General features: G+C 39.3%; 1 protein-coding gene across 2 annotated transcripts; it reads right to left on the bottom strand.

Annotated features, from left to right (window-relative positions):
• Window positions 1-1,063: 1,063 nt before the first annotated feature.
• GCFC2 (GC-rich sequence DNA-binding factor 2) lies at window positions 1,064-23,404 on the bottom strand. Of its 2 annotated transcripts, none has more exons than XM_065835774.2 (18): window positions 22,985-23,404; window positions 21,790-21,897; window positions 20,339-20,500; window positions 19,469-19,687; window positions 18,375-18,460; window positions 16,788-16,903; window positions 14,542-14,728; window positions 13,487-13,610; window positions 11,748-11,826; window positions 10,358-10,470; window positions 9,418-9,617; window positions 8,555-8,708; window positions 8,154-8,275; window positions 6,868-6,944; window positions 6,055-6,121; window positions 3,124-3,270; window positions 2,651-2,775; window positions 1,064-2,338 (listed from the first exon to the last, which is right to left on the bottom strand). In XM_065835774.2, the coding sequence occupies exons 1-18, from the start codon at window positions 23,346-23,348 to the stop codon at window positions 2,224-2,226; spliced, it is 2,565 nt and encodes an 854-aa protein (XP_065691846.2). In that variant the 5' UTR covers window positions 23,349-23,404; the 3' UTR covers window positions 1,064-2,223. The 2 variants fall into 2 exon arrangements, with proteins under 2 accessions (XP_065691846.2, XP_065691847.2); XM_065835775.2 differs by having other exon boundaries at window positions 8,555-8,705.
• Between the last annotated feature and the right edge of the window lie 515 nt (window positions 23,405-23,919).

Genomic DNA, 23,919 nt, shown 5'->3' with positions numbered 1-23,919 from the left:
ACTCAGAGTAAGTGCTCTTTAGTTTACCTATTAAAAACAAAAAATTGCGATCATAGAATCATTTAGGTTGGAAAAGACCTTTAAGGTCATCAAGTCCAACTGTTAACTAAACATGATCAAATCCACCTCTAAACTACGTCCCTAAGAACCTCATCTACGCATCTTTTAAACACCTTCAGAGATGGTAACTCCACCACTGCCCTGGGCAGCCTGTTCCAATGCCCAACAGCCTTTTCTGTGAAGAAATTTCTCCTAATATCCAATCTGAACCTTCCCTGGTGCAACGTGAGGCCATTTCCTCTCATCCTATCACTTGGTACTTGAGAGAAGAGACCAACACCCTCCTCACTACAGCCTCCTTTCAGGTAGTTGTAGACAGCAATAAGATCTCAGCCTCCTTTTCTTCAGGATAAACAGCCCCAGTTCCCTCAGCTGCTCCTCATCAGACTTGTGCTCCAGATGCTTCACCAGCTTTGTTGGACACTCAGTAACAGCAGTAATACTCATCTGTCAGAGCAGCAGATACAAATGCTCTGAAATCCCAGTTTGAAGAAGTGAGCCAGTTTAAGCCAAATCACATGAACTGGTGTAAGATGCATGAAGAAGCACTCAAAGTGTCCAAGTAGGTTCTCAATTCTGGAACAGCAGGTTTCATAAAACTGTCTCTGTAGTAGAAGCACACAAGGAGCTCTGAGCTGAAGTGGTAGCCACCTTCCCATGCTTACAAGTAACTTTTCTACCAGAAAAAAAAAAAAACAACATCCACAGAGCTAAATAGTGATAGAACATCTGTTCCATTTCTTTAACAGCAGAAAGCTGGTTGCTTCACGGGAGACCTTTAGCTGGGATGAGACAGAGGAGGAGAAAAGCAGTGAGGTCACGGAGCTTGTGGTGATTGCTGATCAGTTATTGCTGAGGAAAAGCAACATAAATTCACCATTATTAGAAAGCAGGATTTGCAACATAACTGCGAAAGGTAATGAACTAATAGTGTCTGAGGGTTTTCCTTCATACTTCTAATAACATTCTTGTTACATATTAAAGAATTGAACTGTAGGATTCATTAACGCAGCAAAATATTTTTACTTTATTTTCAAAATAAAACAATTATTTTAAATGTCATCTTTTGTCTGTAACACTGATCAAAGCTATTTACAATTAAAATACTTTACAAAAATTATTTTTAACTTTAAAAAATATAAAAGAAATCACAGGGATTAAGTCTGCAAGAGTTAAATTCTAGTCCCAGAAGATTCTGGAGAGATAGCCACAAGTAAACATAGAGTCTGTGACACACTACAGTTTCTATAGTAAAGCATCCTTGTTATTCTATAACAATATTTATTGCAAATATACAAAGTTATAAAACATTAGAAATCTAATAAGGGATTATGAAATAAGGTTCAGTAGGTCTTACTGGGAAGCAAAAGGCAAACTGTCCTAGAGTGTCAGTTACTAGAAGGGAACTCAAGTTGTTCTTGTACTTATGATCAAGATGTCTGGTATTAACAGCCTGATAAAGTGAGACATGTGACAACTCCAGCTCAGTGTACATGGTTTCCATATGTACCGGGTGCCAAACCATGCCCATCTGACATCATCTTCACAACGTGCTTGCTCTTCCCCAGATGTTCTCTTGTGCAACTTCTTACCGAACCACATTTACCATCAATAAATATTCATCCAAATCCTCATCCGCACAGTCACTTCTCTTCTTCCTGTCTCAGGGTCAAAACTCCTGCAACGTGACGAATTCTTTTTCACCAGGGACGGCTTAAAAATAACCCTACCAAAAAAATCACTGTGGACCACCAGTTAAAAGAGCTCAATGACTCCTGAGTCAGTGATATTTGCAATTAATACTGAAAACTGCTGGTAAAACTATCTACTTGCTACCAGTGATAAACTTCACAGGCACTTCCGTTCTTTACAGGAACCCTTCCAAAAAGGGCAAAGCAATAAAGCATCATCCTAAGTTTTGGAATGCCTGAAACATCACTTTGACAATTGTAACTTCTAAAGAGAATCCTTAACCTAGGAGTAGATGGCAGTAGAAGACATTTGGGAAAAACAAACAAAAATCCCTCAAGTATTTAACAAGAAGACGGTGATTACCACTGCATCTTTGAGTAGGTACGATCCACTAATTAAATTGCATATTAGAACTGGTTTAGTGTGAGTATCAGGCTTGTCTCAGTAATGTAAGTGATGCTTCAACAATTTTTATTTCCCGATGATCAATTCAAGGTGTTCAAGTTTGTGCTTTTCAATGAAGTCTTCAACAATATGCAGAGCTTTGACTTTCACCAAAAGGAGAAGAACTTCTTTTGTTTCATTACTATAAAATAAAATGAAAATAAAGAAAACTGTGATATAGCAACACATTTATGTACCTGACTTCAGAACACTTTGTGTTTATTAATTTTAAAGAGTCGGGTATCCCTCCTTGGCCACATCTAGCACCCCAAACTATCACATAAAACTAGAACTGCAGAAGAACTCCTTGGCATTACAAACTCCATCTTCTGTTTTATCTATCTGTATGTGACTAGAACATCCTTGAAAGTGTCCAGTATGTGAGGCTTAGGCAATTTAATAAATATTTAACACAAAGTATATAGGGAAGTGCTTGAATCCAAAGGAAAACTACCTGTGGTTCTTCTTGAGTAGCGCACGCGCACACTGCAGCAAGTGCTGGCAGAAGTTCCGTAACTCAGGGAGAGTCGATCCACTTTTAAGATCTTGGAGCCATCTTTCTGGGAGGCACGCTACCACCTGCTCACCCAAGGAATATTTGGAAAAGTTTAAAAAATAAAAGTCATTCAATATAATCAAGTCATATCACTTCTGACGGGGACTTCTCTTTTGGGGATCTTCAGTCATTATTAACAGCATGTTTGTTCTTTGAAACCAAGATTGGTTACCCCTACAAGTAGTTATTCTTAAGAACTTAGGGACCAATATTTGCTCTCAAATGCTTTTATGCACTGAGGTCATAAAAAATTAAAAACTTCCAAGCATTGTTTATTTTTTTTTTTAGTATTCCACCTTCAGTTTAGACCCCTCTTCATGGAAAATAAATTTTGGCATATACCCTTTTCCAATGTACATGTTATCTTTTACCTTTTTACACTTTTCTATATTATCCAGCCCTGGTGGCGTGTTTAAGAGGTTCAGAAGAAGGTAACGATTCAGCAATTTGCTCAGCCCCAAATCACGGACTGTATCTTCTTGTACAATCCCGTCCCAAAGAAGAACATTGGACAGCAGCTGCAGGAATGAAGAAAAACGTTTACCTGGTGGCTGCAAGTGCGCTAAAACACAACATTACAATTTTATATAAGATAAAGACAAAAAGATATAATTATGTCCAACCAATTTAAGTACTCAAGACCCAGGATCCACAGTCTCCAAACTTACTTTCAGTTACCCACTAATAAGCTGTGTATAGTAAGTAATCGCATATGATAATTCATTTTACATGTGCATATGAACTGTACACTGATATGTGTATACATGACCTCCCAAGGTTGGGAAGAACATTTTGCCTTTCTGATAGGTTAAAAATTTGCTAAGTACAGAACACAACCATGTTTCATTTTTTTCACAGAGGAGCCAGCAGTCAAATCTGAAAGCCTGGAAGCAGGAAGGAGTATTTAAGACACTCCCCCTGCAACCAATACAGACCAAGAACAAGTGGCATCCAATTCTAAGCAAACCTTCAGAGAATCCAAGACAGAAATAAAAAGATTTACTAGACCTGCTACAGACAAGACAGTTCATAGCAGCACAAAGATTTTATTTTTTTAATTTATCTCAGTATTATTACATACTGAGAGCTCTCCTCTGTTAACCCGCCACTAGAAATCCTTGTAATTATTGCCATTTTTTTAGTCTGATGTAAGAACATGACTATTTTTTCCCTTAACTCAGAAAAAGTAACCGTTAAGCTCGAGGTATTTTACCCTCACAGACATACAACCTGCTATCTTTGCAGTCACCCGTCAAAAAGCACTCACAAAGTCAAAAACCTTTTGCACATTTCCCTGGGTTATCTGATGGGACACTTGCCTCTAACTGCATGAATGACTAAAAAATATATGAAAGAGAAAGGAGTGCTTCCACTGGCCAGCATGAATCAGGAAAAGTACACAGCACAGTGAAAAAGCAGCATGTTTTGAGCTACACGAGCCATCTACACTAGGCAAGTTTGGCAATACTGGGGTACAAACATGGAACTTCCATCATCTGTACTTCTGTCTTGGAAGAGTCCCTGGCTCACTTCTCACCCAGCCCAGTTAGTATTTTTCCACACAATTCCTGGACATGGTTTGGAGGCCATTCCCAACAAGCAATGTGAAGATGGTGACCTGTATTGAAAAATGGGGTTTGATAGCATGAATGGGGGGCTGGACAATGGAAGTGGGTCCCCGTGCCAGAGAGAAGTCTGAAGCACAGATGAGTTACACTAGTTTCAGTAGGTGCCAAGAGCTTAAAGATAGATGAGCTGCAAAACTCCTTACCACGGGGTGACTGAATTCACACCTCCACTCCAGAAAAAGTGTTGTGACAACAAGTCAACAGACTGAGCAAGGACCAGCTGAGGGAGCTGGGGCTGTTCAGCCTGGAGAAAAGGAGGCTGAGAGGAGACCTTATCACTGTCTACACCTAGGAGGCTGTAGCATGGAGGGGGTTGGTCTCTTCTCCCAAGTAACAAGTGATAGAACAAGAGGAAATGGCCTCAAGTTGCATCAGGGGAGGTTCAGATTGGATATTAGGAAACACTTCTTCATGGAAACGGTTGTGAGGCATTGGAACAGGCTGCCCAGGGAAGTGATGCAGTCACCATCCCTGGATGTGTTTAAAAGATGAGGAGATGAGGTTTTTGGGGACATGGTTTATAGGTGAACTTGGCAGGGTTAGGTTAATGGCTGGACCTGATCTAGAAGGTCTTTTCCAACCAAAATGATTCTATGAGTGTTTGCATAACTAACACCATTTTATAAGGCAAATGGCCATTCTCTGCGACCAAGCTGGTCATATATTAGGCCCCTTTACCCTCAGCATCAGTCCATGATGTTCCTGTGCACAAAGTAGATGAACCAAACAGATTTCTTCTTCCCCCTCCTGTCAGCCTCAAGATTCCTGGGCACCAGGCTGGCTACTCCCCTCCTTACCAGCCTCCAAGGTCCCAGGCACCTGGCGGTGCTGACCCCTCACAGAAGAGGGAAGCGTAACAGCGCACAGAGAACTGTCTGTAAAATCAAGCAGTTCCAAGTCTTACGGGCAACCTGCACTAGAACTGCTGCTGGACAGTGAGACCCACCAGTGACCATGGGACATCTCCACCATCCTCTGCTTCCTGTGAAGAGTGACTCATCTTCTTTTTATGTGTTTCGAGTCAAGATTATGACTGTTTTGTTATTGATACTGCAGGCCAAATACTAAGATTTGACCCAATCTGCAGAGGGTACAGATGATTGGGAACCACAAATTAGCTGCGCTATAAATTCTGTGCTGTGCTTCTTACAAAATTGTGCTGTGTTGATTCTGATTATAAAATCCTGTGCCGCTCTGATCATAAGGCACTATGCTGATCACAGAATTCTGTTGACTTAGTGTCATCATCATTCTGCCCAGGATCTCCCCAAAAAACCTCTCTGTCCCCATAGTGTTGGGTGACAACTTGTTATTAATAGCAGAGCAGCAATGACTGATTTATATGAGGTAAGGCCAATGGGCCTGGCTGACTAAGGAAAAAAATGAACCAGCAGAAACAGATAGTCAGATCAAAGCCTCTTGCAGAAGATGTACCAGTTGGGTACACAGAAATAAAGTGTTCCTTATAGTTCATTCTTAAATCATCACATGCAGGTTGCACAGCAAACACATCTTTCACTGAGAGAAATTGTTATCAATCCTCATAAAAATGTATTAATCTCCCTGGAATCAGACTTGCCAGAAGATGGATTTCCTGACTGCAAACTATTTTTTCACTAAAATGGATTTGAAAGAAAAAAACAACAACAAAACAGACAGGTATATCTTATCTACCTTAACAGCTGACCAAAATCTTCTTTCTTGAAATTTTGAACATGGTGATGATTTGTCTTCCACAGCACTAGTCATGAAAAGAAGAAAAAAAATAGGCAAAATAAGGACTTTTGTTTGTTTGCTTTTCAAAGATAAACAGACAGTCTCTCTGATACTGATGAATAATTCTGGCATTCTTTCAGCAGTGACAGCCACAGCCAGAATAACGGTCTAAGAAAACAGCTGTTAGTTTGAACCCCTTATAACATAACTACTATGAAATAACTTCCAATAAAATTACCATTTGGAAACAGTTTTATTTCCAGACAATGCATTTCATGGATCCAGATCAAAACAGCATTACTTAGAACCAAACATCCTATGGCAGCTTTAGCAAAGCTTCTCTCCTAGATGTATCTTTACCCCATATCTCGCAGACTCCTACTCATTCCCATCTTCAAAATAGTGTCCAGTAAAAAGCATCAACAACACAAACTCTTTTAGGAGTGACAGGAGGAATCAGGGGACACACATATGTGACACCAGACCACCTAAACTAACACAGATATAAGTTGCTCTGCTAAAACCACACTGTGGATCTCATATACTGGAAAACTTTTGGTTACAGAAGCAAATACCATAATGACAGTGGAGTTACTCTTATTAGAAAGAGTTCATAAATGCAAATAGGGCTTTATAACCTTTCCTTTATTAATAAAAGAGTAGAAGGCATGGTTGTTCCAGTAACTGTGAATGGATATCTACAATATTTCCTCTAGCTGTGTGGGGAAGAAGGGTGCAGAAATTTGTTTTCAAGTTCCAGATTCACCTTACCTTTTAGGATACAGAGGAATAAACACATCTTCCTCTACAGATTTCTTCATTCTTAGAACAACCATGTTCACCAAATCCTATTAAAAAAAGAATTATTAATGTATCATAGAATCATCGAATGGTTTGGGTTGGAAGGGGCTTTAAAAAGATCATCTAGTTCTACCCGCCCTGCCGTGAGCAGGGACACCTTCTGCTAGACCAGGTCTCAAAAAGAAGTGTGTCCTCACAAGAATTACTTCATCTGCCATTTATAACAACTTATTTGTTCATCTAGAAGTGCAATATGTTAATTAGAGCTAAGTACAGTTACCACTTGTACATAATAAACACTGAGACCATGAACATATTAAAAAGAGCAGACAAAGCACAACTGTAATTGCCTACAGGTTAACCCAGAAGACTTTTCTTTTTTAAGATGAAGTTATGTCCCTAAGTGAGGTTTTTTTGCATGTTAATTTGCAAGGCAGTAAGAAAACTGTATAGATAAACAACAAAATAAGTTGTGCACAAAGAATATCCATAAAAAGCTGTGAAATTGTACATAAAAAAAATCACCATAGCTAGGACAGTATGTGTTTTTAGGTAACATCCTTTCAGGTGCCATAGATTGCCACCTACATTTTCTTTAAAGCCTCTTTTTTTGTTTTCAATTTAAAGTTCTGGTTTACTTTCTGGACAAACAGCATCTTGGCTAACGTCAGTTGTACCACTTGACTAAATAGCCACTGTTTTCACCAGTTTTATACTTGATAAACCTCCAGATTTCCATCAGAATAGATCTCAAACCAAGCTGAAGAAGGCCATGCTAGAGTGACTATGTGTATAAAAGTAATCATTAAAAGATTGCTCAGACTATGAAGTAATCTTTCCCCTAGACAATTAATTAACCTTTGGGGATTTTCAAATTTGAAAATTCTAGATCTACTTTATAAATAAAAGCTTAAGGAATTGAACACTGAAGCATTATTAGCATTTAAAGCTCCAATTTGAAAATAATTAAATGCAAATCTAAATTCTACTCTTTGTCATTGCAGTGAAGCAAGATCAGATCAGGTTTTTGATAGATGCAGGCAGAATTTTTCTAGGAACGGCAACTGATTTCTGCCTCAAGAGTGTCCTATATCCCAGCATCTTCAACAGTTAAATCTTCTTGACATAAAGTGATAAAACAAACAATCAGAACCAAACAACTTCAGGACAATGTTCTAAGTGCCCATAGGAGCACACACACAAAGCTCACGCAGTGGATCGAGTTCTCCTTTCCCCAGTACCACAGAAGCTTTTACCTCTTTTCCTCGACTGCAATCACTTTTGGAAAGAGCTTTTTTTTCAAAGATGTTACGGCAAAGCTGTATGAGGTTCTTTGTCTGTGAAGTGGATAAAGGATCCCACATATTCTCCACAAATGCTGGAAAAAAAACCCAGTAATTAATTTCATTCACAATATACAAGTGGTCACCCACTTCAGTTTCAAGGCATTAAAATGTAATATAAATAAACATATAAAAAAGCTAAACATCTCACAATGATCTTCAGAAGAGGCTACTTTAGGCTCACTCCATGGAACTACATAATCACTACATTTTGGAGCATCATTACATACTTAACATTATTTGATAGCTAGCACTTTTATTTAAGGCTTGATTGCCAAGCTGCAGTGAACATTTTCAAGACAATCTTACTGTACCTGTAATTTTCGGAAGAATAGTTTTTCCAATCACTCTTGGCAAAATTTCTTGATCAGGATCATCGTCCCTTTTTGATTCAGATACGTTTTTGGCATCACTGAATTCTTCTATAGCTCTGAACCAAGGCATCTCTTCCAGCTCTGTACAAGTCTGCTGAAATATCATTCCTGTTAGTTATTCACCTGGTCAGGACTGAGAGAAAAGTTCCATGCAAAAATGCATCCAGTCATACCACTTCAGTTCTTAATTTCAGAGCCCCCTTCATCACTGAACAGACCAAAACAGCCAGTCAGGAAAAGCCTGAATTTAAAGGATGGGATTGTTTAAGTGTCTTCAAAGAACTCAAGAGAAGAAATCATTTGTACATGGACTGTTGCAGAAGTGGCTGGAGATAAGCGCAAATGAGAAAGCTAAGAAGATTCCAACCACATGCTTCAATTTCTGAGACCAATAATATTCCTATTATTTTCTAATGCATTGTGCTATGCATAGGAAGAACTACACTTCATTTTTCATATTAATACAGATTAAAATGATGGACTTTCTCCTTCTATTCACCTACTTATCCTGGGTTCTGGAACATCCCTACAGCCCATGTAACAGAGTTCCCACGCAGAAGTCTTCCCTGCAAACAGCCTTTGCTCAGACATGCTTTGAGATGCCAGAAAGAGCCACACATGTCACCAATTAACGAAGACAAATAAGGGAAAAAAAGTCTGCAAAGGTGATTCAGTTCACAACAGGCTTTACTGACTATAGCTACCCTTGCAGTGCAATACCCAGAAGCACAGGGGTCACCCATACATTAATACACAAACACACACAATTTTTTTAAGGAAATGAAGCCAAATTATGCACCTACCTCAAGAGGATTCCAATTTATTAGCTGAACTCTGATCAACGGATTTAATAGCTTAGGTAGGCAGAAACTGATATAAGCATCACAGTAAGAGTCAGGAAACTTCTCTTTCCATTCCTGGAATTTCAACAGGATTTTTCTGATGTCACAAAAATCTGCATGTACATCTTCAAAGATTTTCCTACTATCCTCTAAAACGTTATCTATGGATAATATTCATTGGGAATAAAAAGAAACAATCACAGAACTTATTGAGGCATAAGCTGAGTTTATATACCTATAGGACATAAGAAATATCTGGATGATAATTGCATTTGTCATTTATCTTTGACACACCTAACACAAAGCAGGTTTTAAAATTGGCTCCCTGGAAAATCCAGTTTCAGAAAGAAATACTGTCAGAAGACCAGAAAAGGCAAGTTTCTCATGATCTATTCCATAGATTTATACAACCACTGTTTCAAACTTCACACCACAGCGGTAAGATTGCAGACATGAAACACCTTCTGCTGTTATCCAGAGAAAAGGTATTATGCCTTCCCTGCTCCTCTTCATCCACTCATTCAAGATGATTGAAACATCAACTTTTAATTGACCTTATCTTCAGAAAATGAACTGATTCTACAAAATGCATTGTAGCATTTCATCAAGTACTGTTGGATCAGCTTTGGCATAAACTAGGAGAGCTTACTTCCAGCTGAAACAGCTATGTGTAATGCCAGCCCACCGTAACTCACACCAAAGGAAAGCTACAACCATACATTTAATCTTCCCAAGTCACTTGTAGGAACTGTCTGAATATGCTTCCATTCTGCACTGTGTAACTAAGAATACATATCTCAAATGAAGTATCTCTTCACCTTTCTGAAAAAAAAAATAATCATTAAAAATTATATCAGGAGGAGATTTTGTTGTAGGACATGACAGTAAGGCTGTCACCAACCTTTGCTCTTCTGGAACTCGGTTGCCTCTGTCGGAGTCAGCTCATCATCGCTCGACATGCCCTCGTGGTGATCGGCTTCTCCCGAACACTCTCTCGCTTGCCGTCTGCGAGTCCTGTATTTTGTAACGAACTAGATGAGTTATCTTCCCCTTGTATGCAGAAGGAAGTTTAATGAAAAATAATCCAACTTCAAAAAATGTACTAAAATCAAGCTTTGAGACCAACAGCCTAAGAAAACGCAGTCAGGGACCGGTAGTAACTGTGTAACCAGGACACAGAAGCTGTGGAAGATGGGGAGGCTTTGGGAACTGACATAAAGGTCTCTGATCACCCCTATGAACCATGTAATAACCTTTAACTTCACCTCATTCCTGCTGATGAGGTGAATAACTCATCCTACCTGGAACACTAAACATCCAGCATGGTACTGGACAGTGTCTCTGACAGTTTTACTGTACAGGAAACAACTGAGCTCTCAGTCTGACGTCGAAGTTCTGGATCACATCAAAATTGTGACAGCACCCAAGCACCAGCTGGGCTCAAAAAGCTATTGCCACGACACCAAGAATTGTAACAGGCTGCAAAACCAACAGCTTGCATCTCTGCCACAGGAAAATGATATATGATACGAAAATGATATGTAGAAATAATTTCACATGGTTATTTACATCAACTAGCATAAAGGTTAATTGCCTCAAGTGGAATTTTTCATTGTATCATTTTTCATCCACTAAAATGCTGAAGTTCTTACCAATTCAAAGTACAGTTATGAGTTGAGGCATCAAGGAAACTGAAAACCTTTCAAAGCTCCCAATAACTTTGGAAAAACAAACGACAAAAAAAAAAGTAGCAGTCTCTGAACACTCTAATATGCAAAATGTAGTATCTGGCCAACACTGCCAGCAGGCAAAGAGCCAGATATTGCTTTGCTTCACTCACCACCACCACCGCTCCCAGCAGCAGCAATACTGCTTAACTTTTTGCTACGTACACAATAATACAAAAATATATTTCTGTATAAGGCCATAATTTTATTTATTATTACAAGACAGAAAAAGCTTCTGTCATATAGTTTTGTAAATAGCCTCACTTAAGACTTGTTAATTTAAAATAACAAGATCTATCAGCATTCAGATTCAAATCAACACAAAGATCCAATGATGTTAAGGATGTACCAGTAAGAGAGAAGGGAACAGAAGAGTAACACTGATGATAGCAAAAGTAGCCAATGGGATGTTACTGCCGTAACTTGTAACCAATAGTGAAAAGACACATGAACTGGTAAAACTGTATAAAAATGCACTTGTGGTAATAAATGGCATCTGCTACTTTCATCCTCAAAGAACTTGGTCTATGTTGTTTGTCCGTCTCAGCCACGACAGATACCTACCTTCGATGTTCACACATTTCCCAAAGCTGTGTCTTCTCATCGCCTTCCAATCCGCCATTAGTCGGTTTGTCATTCCCACCTATCAGAAGACAGAAACAGCCAAAACCAAAATGGTATGATTCTCAAGTTCCTACTTTCCCAATAAGGAAACACCGACTCTCCTTCTATGGTTCATTTTGAAAACAGCCAAATTAAAAATCAAACCTCCTAATCAAAACTCTAACAGTCTCTAGAATAATGCACATTACATATTACTTGTTAACTGCATGTAGTCTGACATGCGTATTCCCTTGTAGCAGATGACAAAAAATTGAGTTTGTTGACACTCCAGTCAACGCTCACTGCTCCCCAAGCCTGCAAAAGGAAGTCTGTGCCTTCCACAGCAGGTTCTTGGCAGTGGGAAAGGCAAGTGTAGGGATTTATCTGCATCTGTATGTCAAAAATGAATCCCTGTAATAAATAACTTCTGAGGTTCAGTTCCAACATTGTAATGGAAATTACACTACTCAAAAAAAATCACTGCATTTAGATTTCAAGACCAGTCAGCTCCTCGCTGTCTCCTGCTGAATGGTCACTGACTGTGTGACCCCAGTTACTCCACTATGACTCTTGAATCCAACAGAGAAATAGAAACTAGAAGCATTTTCTAGTTAGACCATTCATTTGTGTCACTATAAGCTGGCTGATACCTGCACAACATGCTAAAAAGAAAAGCATGCTACTACTGAAGTATTACCACAGAAGAAGAAACAGGCTTTCCACTATATTAAATATAACTAGGAACATAAAAAGTAATTAAAAGCACTGTTAAATATCCAAGTACATTCTCAGTTTGTAATGAGCTGGAAGTAAAATAATTTTAAAGGTAACTATCATGGCATTAACCTTTCCTTCTGAACAGCTGCTGTCAGCCCACTACACCACATTACAAAACTGTACAGGCTGCCAGCACTCTCTAATCAGCAGTTTATCCCATGTAGTGAGAAGACAGAACTGTGTGATTAGTAGCTACCAGAAACTGGTACATCTGGCCTCCATCTGTACCCAGCAGCTCCAAGCATATTGTTCCTAGTTTTGCCTAAACAGTTCTAAAGAGTTTGGTTTGGGAGGTTTAGTTTGTTGTTATAAGCAGCAGCTAAAGATTCACACTGCACACAAACAGCACATTGGTGTGGAAAGAAAATATGAGAAAATTGTCACTATTTTTCCTACAGTAACTACAAAGTCACAGTATGGTTTTAGATAAAACCGTTACACAAAGAGGCTTGTTCCTTCGTGCCCTTCCCTTCACATACGTATCACCTTCTAGTTTGAAATCCCTATTCTGAGCACAGACAACCTTAAAGACACTCATGTTCAAGTGATGTTGCCAAGTAAATGCTGCTTTTTCAGATGTTCACAGAATCCTTCATCAGCAAGCTTTCTCCAACTAAATACCTACTGGAAAACTCACTCCATTTTTCTTTTTAAATATTGATAGGAAAGCGCTGAGTTGAATAACTAAAAATTTACAAAGTACTTGGTCATGTTATGTCAACTATTAAACCAAGAAAAACAGTATTATGGACCTTCCTGAGGTAAGGATTTCAACTGAGGTATAGCAGAGCAAACCTGCTGACAACGGGAAGGGGGAAAGGAGATCAAAGGTGGAAATGAAAAACTTCATCCAAAAGGAAACTATATTTCTGCTCCAAGAGTGAATGTTTCAATAACAAAATAACTTCTAATGTCATACTAACTTGTCAGATGCTGAATATAAGCAGATTCATTTTTCAGCTCATCTTGTCTTTGTTCCAACACTCTCCTGGCTCTTTGCTGAAGAAGTACATGCACAGCCAGTTCTACATCATTAATGTCTTTCAGCTGAAAGATAGTAAACAGTAATCATGTTTTCAATTAATTAAAATCCCCAAAGAATTAACAAAAAAACAGTTTCCATGTGTTTTCACTATAGCCACAAAATTAGAACCAAAGTATTATGGACCAAAAAGTATGCTGCTGGTCATCAGAGTTTTTCAGGATTTTTTTATAAGACTGAAAAATACAACCTAAATGCCAGGTGCTCATCACAGGACAACCTAAGACTCCATACAAAAGGTTCAATAGGACACTATTGGTGCACTTAGTTCGCTTTCAAGCCACTAGCCATTAAAGACAATGTATTCATTAATTAACACTTGTTCTCTTTGTGATGCCATTAAGTGACATAAATTTGATTTGATAACACTATCTATAGAGGATACAAGCAGTTTACATTCACCGAGGCCCAACTTTAGGCAGCTCCTCCCCTTCTCCCAACCTTCATCTCTTTAAATACACAAGGTTTGCAGTTCAGGAAACAGATGCAGCCAGTAACATAAACAAATTCTCACAGAGTTCTGCTTATTCAATCCCAACTTCAACCTAACATGACTTTCTGTAACCCTGAGTAAAGACATTGAGAAATTCCCAAAGTGAATTTAAGTGCCACCCCTCATTCAACTTCAGTGCACTCTGGTTACTAAACCTGCTGAAAACTCTCTCCAATAACATTTTGTATTATTCCAAAAGAATTTAGGTGAGCTCACAGCTCAAGTCAGTACCCCTACACAGGCTTGATCATCACTTCAGGTGAGGGTTGATTTGTTTTCCCTATATTTTATTTCCTGTTAGATTAAAATTTCTGATAGAAGTGGTTTTTGACTGCTGTCCCTCATTTCCAAACAAAACCCATGTATCTTTTATTGACAGAACACACCTTTACCATCTAAAAAAAAAAAAAAAAAACAAAAAACTGAGAGGAAAATATACATACTTTTTCGTTCAAACAGTTTATCAAGTTCTCTACATATATTTTCATGGCCCTGTAGAATTTGTAATTCATAGCTGCATCTGAAGACTTCTCTAACTCCTGGACAGTCATCTTTGAACTTTCAATGTCCTCCATATACTTTTCATATTCCCTCTGGTGGGCACGGTGCACATCCTGTAATGACGTTATCCTAAAAAACAATATGCAGACAACTAAAACTATTGCCAATTTAACAGCTGATGCATTCCAAACCATTTTTCCCATTATAACCACATACAAAATCTTTGCCTGTGCTAATAATAGTATTCACATTTGACCTAAGCAGCACTGAAAGATCTACCCATGCGAGTGTTTGCAGAAGGATGGGCTATGGACAAGCATCATGCTCTGGAGACTCAAATGTCACTAACATCACGCTGGTTTTGAAAGCACCACTGAGATTTTACTTAGATCCCTCAAGACACCACGCTTCCAAAAAACATAAGGAGCCAGATTTTGTGATAGCACATGAAACAAATTCTACCCAATGTAATCTGGGAAAAACTACAGCTCATGTCAGCATAATACCTAAAATCAGCAACTGGTAATAAAATAAGTCTATACGAATAAGGGTCATAGATTTTAGGCATTTACTAAGTTAATACAAATAAGGTTCACAGATGTTAGGTGCTGGGCGCTTGCTACATTAAGTCACAAGAATGGTATTTGTCAAAATAAGCAGGAGCAGGTTAGGAGACAATGCCATTGCTCTCAGAAGATAAGGTGGTGACACCAATGCAAGCGGGTTACAAGACAAATAACAAAGGAATGTAATGCATATGCAAAGGATTTCTTGGAAATGTTATGAATATGTATGATCTGTGCAGATATAGCCTGTGTATGGGAATTGTTCGGAGCCCCCCCAGGCAGAATGATCCCCATGGGAGCCGATGTGCAATAAAGGATGCTTTTTTTTAAAACCATTTTTTTTGTTGTTTTAGAAGTTTCTTCAATTAGCCGATTTACAGCACCAAGCACATCCATACTAGTTTAATACAAGTTGCATGGATCGCAGGACCTATGAGCGCTCACCCCACACTCACTACTAAATACAAACCAACTGAGGACTCCTGCTGCCACTGGGAGACAAAGCCCAGGAACCCACATCTACAGCTGTCACTAATTATTAGGTAAGTAGCACGGGAACATTTACATATATTGCAACTTTGCTTCTTCCTTTTTTCTGCCTCCCCCTTCCCTCCTTACATATCTCAAGTGTTTGCTGAGCTTGAGCAAGCCTGTAACAGAACAACTTAGTTTGCTTCCCTGAAGCAGGAAACATTTTTCAGTGAAAATAACTGAGCTAAGCCATTGTTCTCTACTGTGCTAGGGGTTAAAATAAAAGCTATTTCAGCATTTAGCATGTTAAATACATTTATAAAGCTTACATCAAAAAGGTTCCCTCTTCTTCATGTTTCCCAAGTAGATTTCCCACTCTTGATAGTCTTATTTTTCTTATTTGATTCTGTATATAAATTCCTACTTCCTTTAACTCATTCCTTTCAGTGAATATGGCCAAGAAAGCATACAATTCCACAAAAATACTGAGTTCAATTTACTTGCAACTCTTTAAATAAGCAGGTCAATGATGACCTGCACAAAGCAAAGCACATACGGAGAGAACTCAGGACAAGTCCATAGCGCACATTTATGATTCAGCTGTATAACGTTACTTGTCTAAACTTATCTGAACAGCTGATTCATGGTGCATGACTGAAGAAAAATAAAATCAAGGCAGGTTCTAGTTTGCCTGAACAGGTTGTAGAGAATTTACTGCTGCTTTAGGAAATACTGAGTTATTTTTGCAGCTGGTAGAAGAACCACCATAAGAGGGCTGGGATTGCCGGATCCTTCTGCCCTGGTTGAAGTTTTACTTGCTGGGCAAATATAATATTGAACCAACACTCCTGGCAAAAACTACGAGCAAGCAGAAAAAGCTGCTGCTGTTTAAATTAACTTACTCGCTACAGTTCTAGATGATAAAACACTCTTGAACTGCAAACGCTCCCATAAAACAAAGCATAGCCAGGTAAAGTTGAAAATTTGTAGCATTCTACAGGACAACGTAACAGCCATAGGACACATGAAATAACAAACAAAAAAATCCTCCAATACTCTGGAAAAATAATAAGACTTCAAGGCTGTCATCTCTCATTCTTTGATAAAAACTCATACAACTCAGAAGTCAAGTCCATAAGAGCAGCATTTACCGTTCAGTCAGTCGCTTCTTCACAATTTCCAAGTTCACAGGCGGTAGAGAAACAGAGGGATCAAACTTTGGTTTAGCTGGTCGAGATTTATGCACGGAAACACCATCATAAGTTTCCTACAAGAATGCTAAGTGTTAATTTTTAATACGTCATTTACACAAGTGTTCCCTCTGCAGCTCTACAGATCCACAAGATGTATCGACCGAACACGCAGGGTGTATGACATAAAGATACATATTTCAATCTTCAAATTAAGTAAAGGAAAAGTTGTACAGAAAAGTACAACCAAAACCAAGGGAAACAAAGTACGAAAAAACAGCACAAATATGTTGCCTTAAAAAAAATATAGTGCATAAACATCTAAGTAGCACAAAGCAATCCATAATTTAGGGTACACTTAAGCTGCTGTCTTGGTCTGAAAAACTATGCATTATTGAAAGCTATTAATATGCTTCTACACTGCTCCTATTAAGATTCTTAACATAAAATGTAGAAATAAACTACAGCCAAGCAGTGATATCTGATTTTACTCCTATCTTGCCTTTTAAAAACTACCTGAATATATTTACAATAAATTATTTGCTTCCTATTAACCATTAATATTCTATTTTCTCACAGTCTCTCATTTCCTTCCCCCACTAAATATGAATACTGCCCTCTGACAAAGCCAGTGGCCAAAAGGCAGATTTTTCATTATGACAATTCAACTGTAATTATAACTAAAAAAACATTCAACTGAATTTTGGCTTCTAAATTAAGACATTTTGCATTCTAAACGAGTAGAAGTTTGTATATTAAAATCTAGCCAAAACACATGCAGATGAACCAATCAAGTCCATGACTAACAAGGTCTGCCATTAAAATTTCTTGCAGTTTCCAGAACAGTGGAAATTATTTCTTTTTCCAGAAATGAGTATGGAGGACCAAGGAACACCAATCCTGGTGGATTTGATATTCAGCAGCAGAAAAATGCAACTTTCTCCCAGATCTCTAACTACTCCCATTTAACAGGCAGAAGTTTCTGCAGTCATCTATTCTGAAGCAAAGAACTGGTTATTTAGATTTTCCTAGCATGATTCAAGCTAGAAACAAATCTTCCAGCTCATCTGAAGATACAAAGTTTATTTTTACTAATTATTTACCAGAAAAAAAAAAAAAGAGAGAATTCTGCTTAACTGCAAAAAGCACTCCCAGATTATCACCCAACAGAAATCTAGCATACTAAAATAATCATTTTTGCCTTGTGACTTTTTGACATTTGTATTATTTGCATACTCTTGCTTTCAGGATCCCTTGCAGAGTAGCAAAAACATCAGGGTTCAGAATTTAATCCTCTGCTTTTCAGTATTTTCCATCACATACAGGCAGACAACAATACTCTGCTTCTGAACAGCTAGACAGAGATTACAGATTCTCATTATCATCCTCCCCTATTTCTTATTGCCTTTTCTCTGAAGAATTAGGGTGTAACTTCCTAAAAACCTCTCTAACAAGAGGGCAGGTAGGAGATATGACTGTACTCCAGAACAAGCTCTCTTGCCAATAAGCAGAAAAGCATCTTCCAATGGTTAGGAAAGCACGTGTCACCTGAGATAGTTTAACAGCTTTCTTTATTTGCTGTTCTTCCCACTTCATTTGTGCTTCATCTTCACTTGATTCATCACCCACAGGCACTGGAAGTGAAAACAATCATTATTAGATATAATTACATCCTCCATCTGTTTTTCCCCTCCTTCTAAAGCAACAATGGTTGTCCCAACCATTACTGGGATGTGATACAAAAAAAAACCCAGAAGATTAAAAAAAAATGTGGATGGAGAACTTCCAAATGGAAAGGCAAGGAAGGTTTGGAAACTGCTAGAGGAATTTGTAGAATTCACACCAAAATCAATTCCCCCAATATACTGTTTGTCAGAGAACTACTACTGCACTACAAGAAGCACAAACACCTCATTTTTATGTCTCAAAGCAAAGCTGTGTATAATACATATAAATAAGAGTATAAGTACAGTTAGACTAGAACACAGTGACATTATACACAGTGAATCTTTGAGTGCTCTAAAATGCATGCTCTACTATAGATACAAAAATATCTCTTTAGCATTAGGCAGAATCAGCTCACAGTTACAGATTTCTTTTAACCCCTTTTCAAATTATCAAGAAAACCAGTCTACAACTCTGGTAAAGTAGTGCTTCACAAACAAAACTGTAAGCAGCTATAAGAGGAAGAAAAGCAACGGAAAAGCCACGAGGTTTGTTTCTTTCTGAAGGGCTGGGTTGTTGGCTTTTTTCCCCACTTCCAAGAACAGCCATAACGTCAATGCAGGGACAGCACTGGGAAGACCGGACCAGAAGCAGGAGGCAGGATTTTAAAAACTTACGTCTGACAGTTTGTCTTAAACCACAGCGACTTCACTCACACCAAATGCTGTGCCTCCTACAAGGCAATTTTTTTGCAGCCGAAAATAATTTAAAACGTTTCTCAAAGCATCCTCCATCACCACATTAGTGAGACCTAAACCAGATTAACGTCCCATGCAAGCATCAAGCACCAGCTGTACAGCCTTTTGCCAAGGAGTGAAACCTTCTGCTGCACTCGCTCTTCACTGGGCAAGTCCTACAATTGCCCAGACACCAGTAAAACAAAGCCACAACCACTGGGAGAAACAGCACAAACTCACCCATGTGTTCAGTCATCCGCTGCCTAAGTGTTCTCATTTTAGGAACAAAATCAAGATTCTTCATATCGGACTCATCTTCACTCTCTAAATCACTGTTTTCTCTTCTCTGAGAGACCTGATGACTGTTCGCAACATCCAGAGGAAGATAATTGGCCCGGGTCCTGGCTAAGTGACGTTTCCTGCGAGCAGCATCAATAGAAGCTGCACTGGGGATACTACCTGTATTGGAGATAAGAAAATCTAAGCAGAAGACTAAAAGCAACACTCGGCATCACTCCTAATGTCAATAATCACCACTGTTCAGGATCACTGTAGAATTCTGAATATAGAATACAGGATATTTTTCTATTAAGCTTACCATGTTGTATATAAGGAGGTGGAAAAGCATCCTTAAGAAGTGGTTTTTGGTCTAAAAACAAAGTTCAGACTTTTTTAAATAAATTGCTACTAGCTTGTCCTCCTTTTTTCCATTTCCCCAAAAGAGATGGATTACTAAACTTACTGAATTTACAAAGGAATCCAAAGTTTACAAATCAGGCAGCACAAATGAGTTTAAATTGTAATCTCAAGAAGACATCTACACATTGTTACACAGGATTGGTTTTGCGACCTTTCTTTTGAAGCCAATCGTCATAATTTCTGATCCATTTCCAAAATTAACACAGAAACACAACAAACATTTGCAAACAAAAATAGTGGTGAACCTTCGCTATTCTTTCAGATGAAGGGTAGTCCAGATACAACACAAACGAGATGCCTGCACCTTAAATTATTTAAGCCAAGTGTGATTCATCTCATTTATCTTGTCATATACTTAAAACAATGTTGTAAAATAACTTCCTTTTTAAAAAAAAAATCCAGGAAACTAACCTGGTGGTAAATCCTTCCTCCTCTGTGGAGAGCTGGATTCATTTTCAGAGTCTGAGCTGTTGTCGTCCTCACTTAGTGAAGAATAACTTTCATCCTCCTTCTCCTCCTCTTCTTCACAAGTGCCTTTGGTCTTCCCAGTTCCAGGTTCCGACTGACAGATTTCTGTATCGGGGCGGGGGAAAAAAGCAAGATCCATTATTTCAGTTTCAGCTGCTGGAATCTGATGCACCATAACTGGTTACCAGTAACTATTGACACCCCATCGAAGCAAAGACTGGTCGCTGATCCACCTCCACCTCTCCTCATGAAAACATGTCAAATTTTCCAACACTCCAAGACAGTCATTTACAAGCTGGTCCTTGTCTTGAATCAAAGCATCTGTGATAGTCCTAAACTAATACATCCTCTGAGACACGAACTACATTTACAAGCACAAAAGCAATGTTATCAGCTCCCAGATGACAACCGATTAATATCTGAACAGCTCACAGTATGTTTGGATTCATCTCCCTTGACTTCATAAACTGTATTGAGAAAGTGGGTTTGTTTTGTCTTTGAGCATTAACAATGAGTGACTCCTGATTTAAACTGTAAAGGTCCTGTCTCTGATTATATTTGAATTCTTTAAAAACCCAGATTTCATCTACAAACACATCTTCAGTAAACCATCAGATGACTGAACAACAGAACATGTCACCTTTATAAAAGTATGAAGTATACTTTTATAAGAAGTTACCAACAAAATTTACCATCTCATCTAAATCATAATGTCAAAGGGAATTATCTCTCAATTTAATTTAATTTTATCTAGCACAGTGATTAGGGTATATCTGTGAATCAACAGAGATATCAAAAGGGGAATAAAGGAGAAGAGAACTTATAGACACATTTGTAGAACACACAAACCTCAAATATCTCAATAGAAACCTTACTATAGTTCAATGAGACTAGGAATACTACCAGAACAATCAAGGGTACTGACTGTATTCAATTAAAATATTTCAAATGCAGTAACAGCATATAGTTTAACAACGCAAAGTTTAAGATTTATCTTAATTTTTATGAAACAAAATCCTACTAAGCTGATACTTCCTATTAATGCAAAAACTCAGCTCAAACTGCAATATGATAGCAATAAGCAGTGATGCTGAGATATAAGTTTATCAGAATTTTATTAACTCTTAGCTACTACAGGGATTATGCATAACCAGCTCTTCTCAAGAACAGCCTCCAAGTTCTGATAATGTTTTATCGAGATCACATGAAAAACCATTTCAGCACAGATAGATTAAAAATATAAATCTCTAAAGCAACATTATAAATTTAATCCTGGGTTCAATTAACAAGTGGAATACCTAACAGCTGTATTTGTACATTACTCTTCACTTACAGAGTTTGTAATACATTTTCATAATTATTACATAAAATATTTATCTGAAAAAATAACTTACTTTTGCTTTCTTCGGTTTCTGTTTGTGCAGGCAATACACTGTCCTTCTTTTGAATTCTGAAGGTTACCTCATTGAAGGATGGCTTTTTAATTTTAAAAAGTTCTTCACCTACGCAGATAAAACAAAATTATTCTGAGCTGAGTAACACCAGCAAAGACAGCAGTACAAGCGCATATGTGTGTATGTATATATATATGTATATTACAAATGAAGTGCATGTAATCTCTACATGTGCACAGCACATTTTTTGAAGTTCTGGCTGCATCAAGTCTACGTAGCTTTATGGCTTTATCACTCAAGATTCACCACCTCTTAACTTAAAACTCCACAGCTCAGCCTCTCCAATACAGCAGCACCACACCGTTGAGATGTATATTTCTCTGCAGTCTGTGTCCATCACAAAGTGAATCCTGTGTGCTGCCCTGACCTATCTCATTGTGCCCCTGTACTGGGTGCTGGTGAGGCCACATCTCAAATCCTGGGGTCAGTTTTGGGCTCCTCACTACAGTGGAGACACTGAGGTGTTGGAGCAAGTTCAGAGAAAGACAACGAGTCTGGTGAAGGGTCTGGAGCACAAGTGTGATGAGGAGCAGCTGAGGGAACTGGGGCTGTTCAGCCTGGAGAAAAGGAGGCTGAGGGGAGATCTTATACCTTATCACTGCCTACAACTACCTGAAAGGAGGCTGGAGCATGGAGGGGGTTGGTCTCATCTCCCAAGCAGCAAGTGATAGGACAGGAGGAAATAGCCTCAAGTTTCACCATGGGAAGTTCAGATCAGATATTAGAAAAAATTTCTTCCTGGAAAGGGTTGTGAGGTATTGGAACAGGCTGCCCAGGGCAGTGGTGGAGTCACCATCCCTGGAGGGATTTAAAAGACATGCAGACGAGGTTCTTAGGGACGTGGTTCAGTGCCAGAGTTGGGTTATGGTTGGACTTGATGATCCTGAGGGTCTCTTCCACCAAAATGATTCTATGATTCTGTGACCAACCACAACAGCAACAGCCCGGAAGAGCCAATTGAACATTTACATTTCAGCTATTTAAGCTCGCCCATCGTTAACTATCCTAATCGTGCAATCACACCCCGCTTATTTTCTCTGGCTTTCTCCAGTTCTAAGAAACGATCAAGAGCTTCTCACCCAAAAGCACACAGACGTACATAACCTTCGAAGTACTTTTACGCGTGTTTTCTTACCCTCCCGCTCCTCTTCCCCACCGAAGCTCAGCAGCGCCTTTCCCCCCCGCATCGGCCCGGCCCCGGTTCCAGCTCCTGCGAGCCGCAGCCCTCGGCCTCTTCCACTCTCCTGCCGGCTCCCGGGGCTGCCCGTCGGCTCCTCAGGGGGCAGCGGCTCCTCCGGGGGCAGTGGCCCCTCCGCCGCGCCGTCCCTGCCCTCGTCGGGACACGCAACGGCGCTGCCGGGATCCCCCTCGCCCTCGGAATCGGAGGGAGGGCGGCGGGCTGGCGGCGGGGCGGTACTGACGGGCGGCTCCTCCTCGCTGCTGCCGCTAGAGGCCGCTCGCCGCCGGCCGCGGAAGTTACGCGGGGGCCGGCGGAACATCCCGCCCGGACAACCGGCCACGGACCCGCCGCACAAATCCCCTGCCCTGCGCGCCTGCGCGGCGACCCCTAAGCTCCGCCCCCACTTTGCACAAACCCCGCCCCACGGCGCGGACCTGCCTATCCTCGCCTCGACCCGCCGGTTGTCCAATGAAGATAAGGGGGCGTGTCCCCGCGTTTAACCCTTGAGAAGCCGGGGGGGCGGGAGCGAGTGTCGTGGGGACGCGGGAGGTGTCCTGTAGGTAGAGAGCAGGAAGCTTTTTGCTGGTAATTAATTAATCATAAATGCGTAAAAATGGGATTTGTTTTGAGGCCCGTGGGCCTGTTTGTGGCAGGGACCACCGTGGTGGGTGCTGCCCCTGATGGTTGTGAGATCAGGAGAAACTTACATGGTTTTGTTGTTATATACGTAATTGATAATAATTTATAATATATGTAATTGATAATAATTTAGCATGATTTATAATAACGTCTAAAATGTAAAATAAATTCTAAATAATGGCAATTAGTAATAACTATAAAATTAATAATTACTTCGCAGATAATATTTTACTATTATTATATGCTATGTA

Source organism: Patagioenas fasciata, chromosome 3, assembly GCF_037038585.1.
Source record: "Patagioenas fasciata isolate bPatFas1 chromosome 3, bPatFas1.hap1, whole genome shotgun sequence".
Taxonomy (NCBI): domain Eukaryota; kingdom Metazoa; phylum Chordata; class Aves; order Columbiformes; family Columbidae; genus Patagioenas; species Patagioenas fasciata.
Note: the sequence above shows the minus strand (reverse complement) of the source record. Positions and strands in the feature narration are given on the sequence as shown.

What these genes read in the sequence shown, in the direction of transcription:
- GCFC2 (XM_065835774.2), bottom strand. Translation starts at nt 23,348, where the DNA reads ATGTTCCGCCGGCCCCCGCGTAACTTCCGCGGCCGGCGGCGAGCGGCC. An exon ending in AAGCTGTTAAACTATCTCAG is followed by an intron (nt 16,904 to 18,374) that starts GTGACACGTGCT and finishes GCATTCTTGTAG; the next exon opens with GAAACTTATGATGGTGTTTC. An exon ending in TTATATTCAGCATCTGACAA is followed by an intron (nt 11,827 to 13,486) that starts GTTAGTATGACA and finishes GTCTTCTGATAG; the next exon opens with GTGGGAATGACAAACCGACT.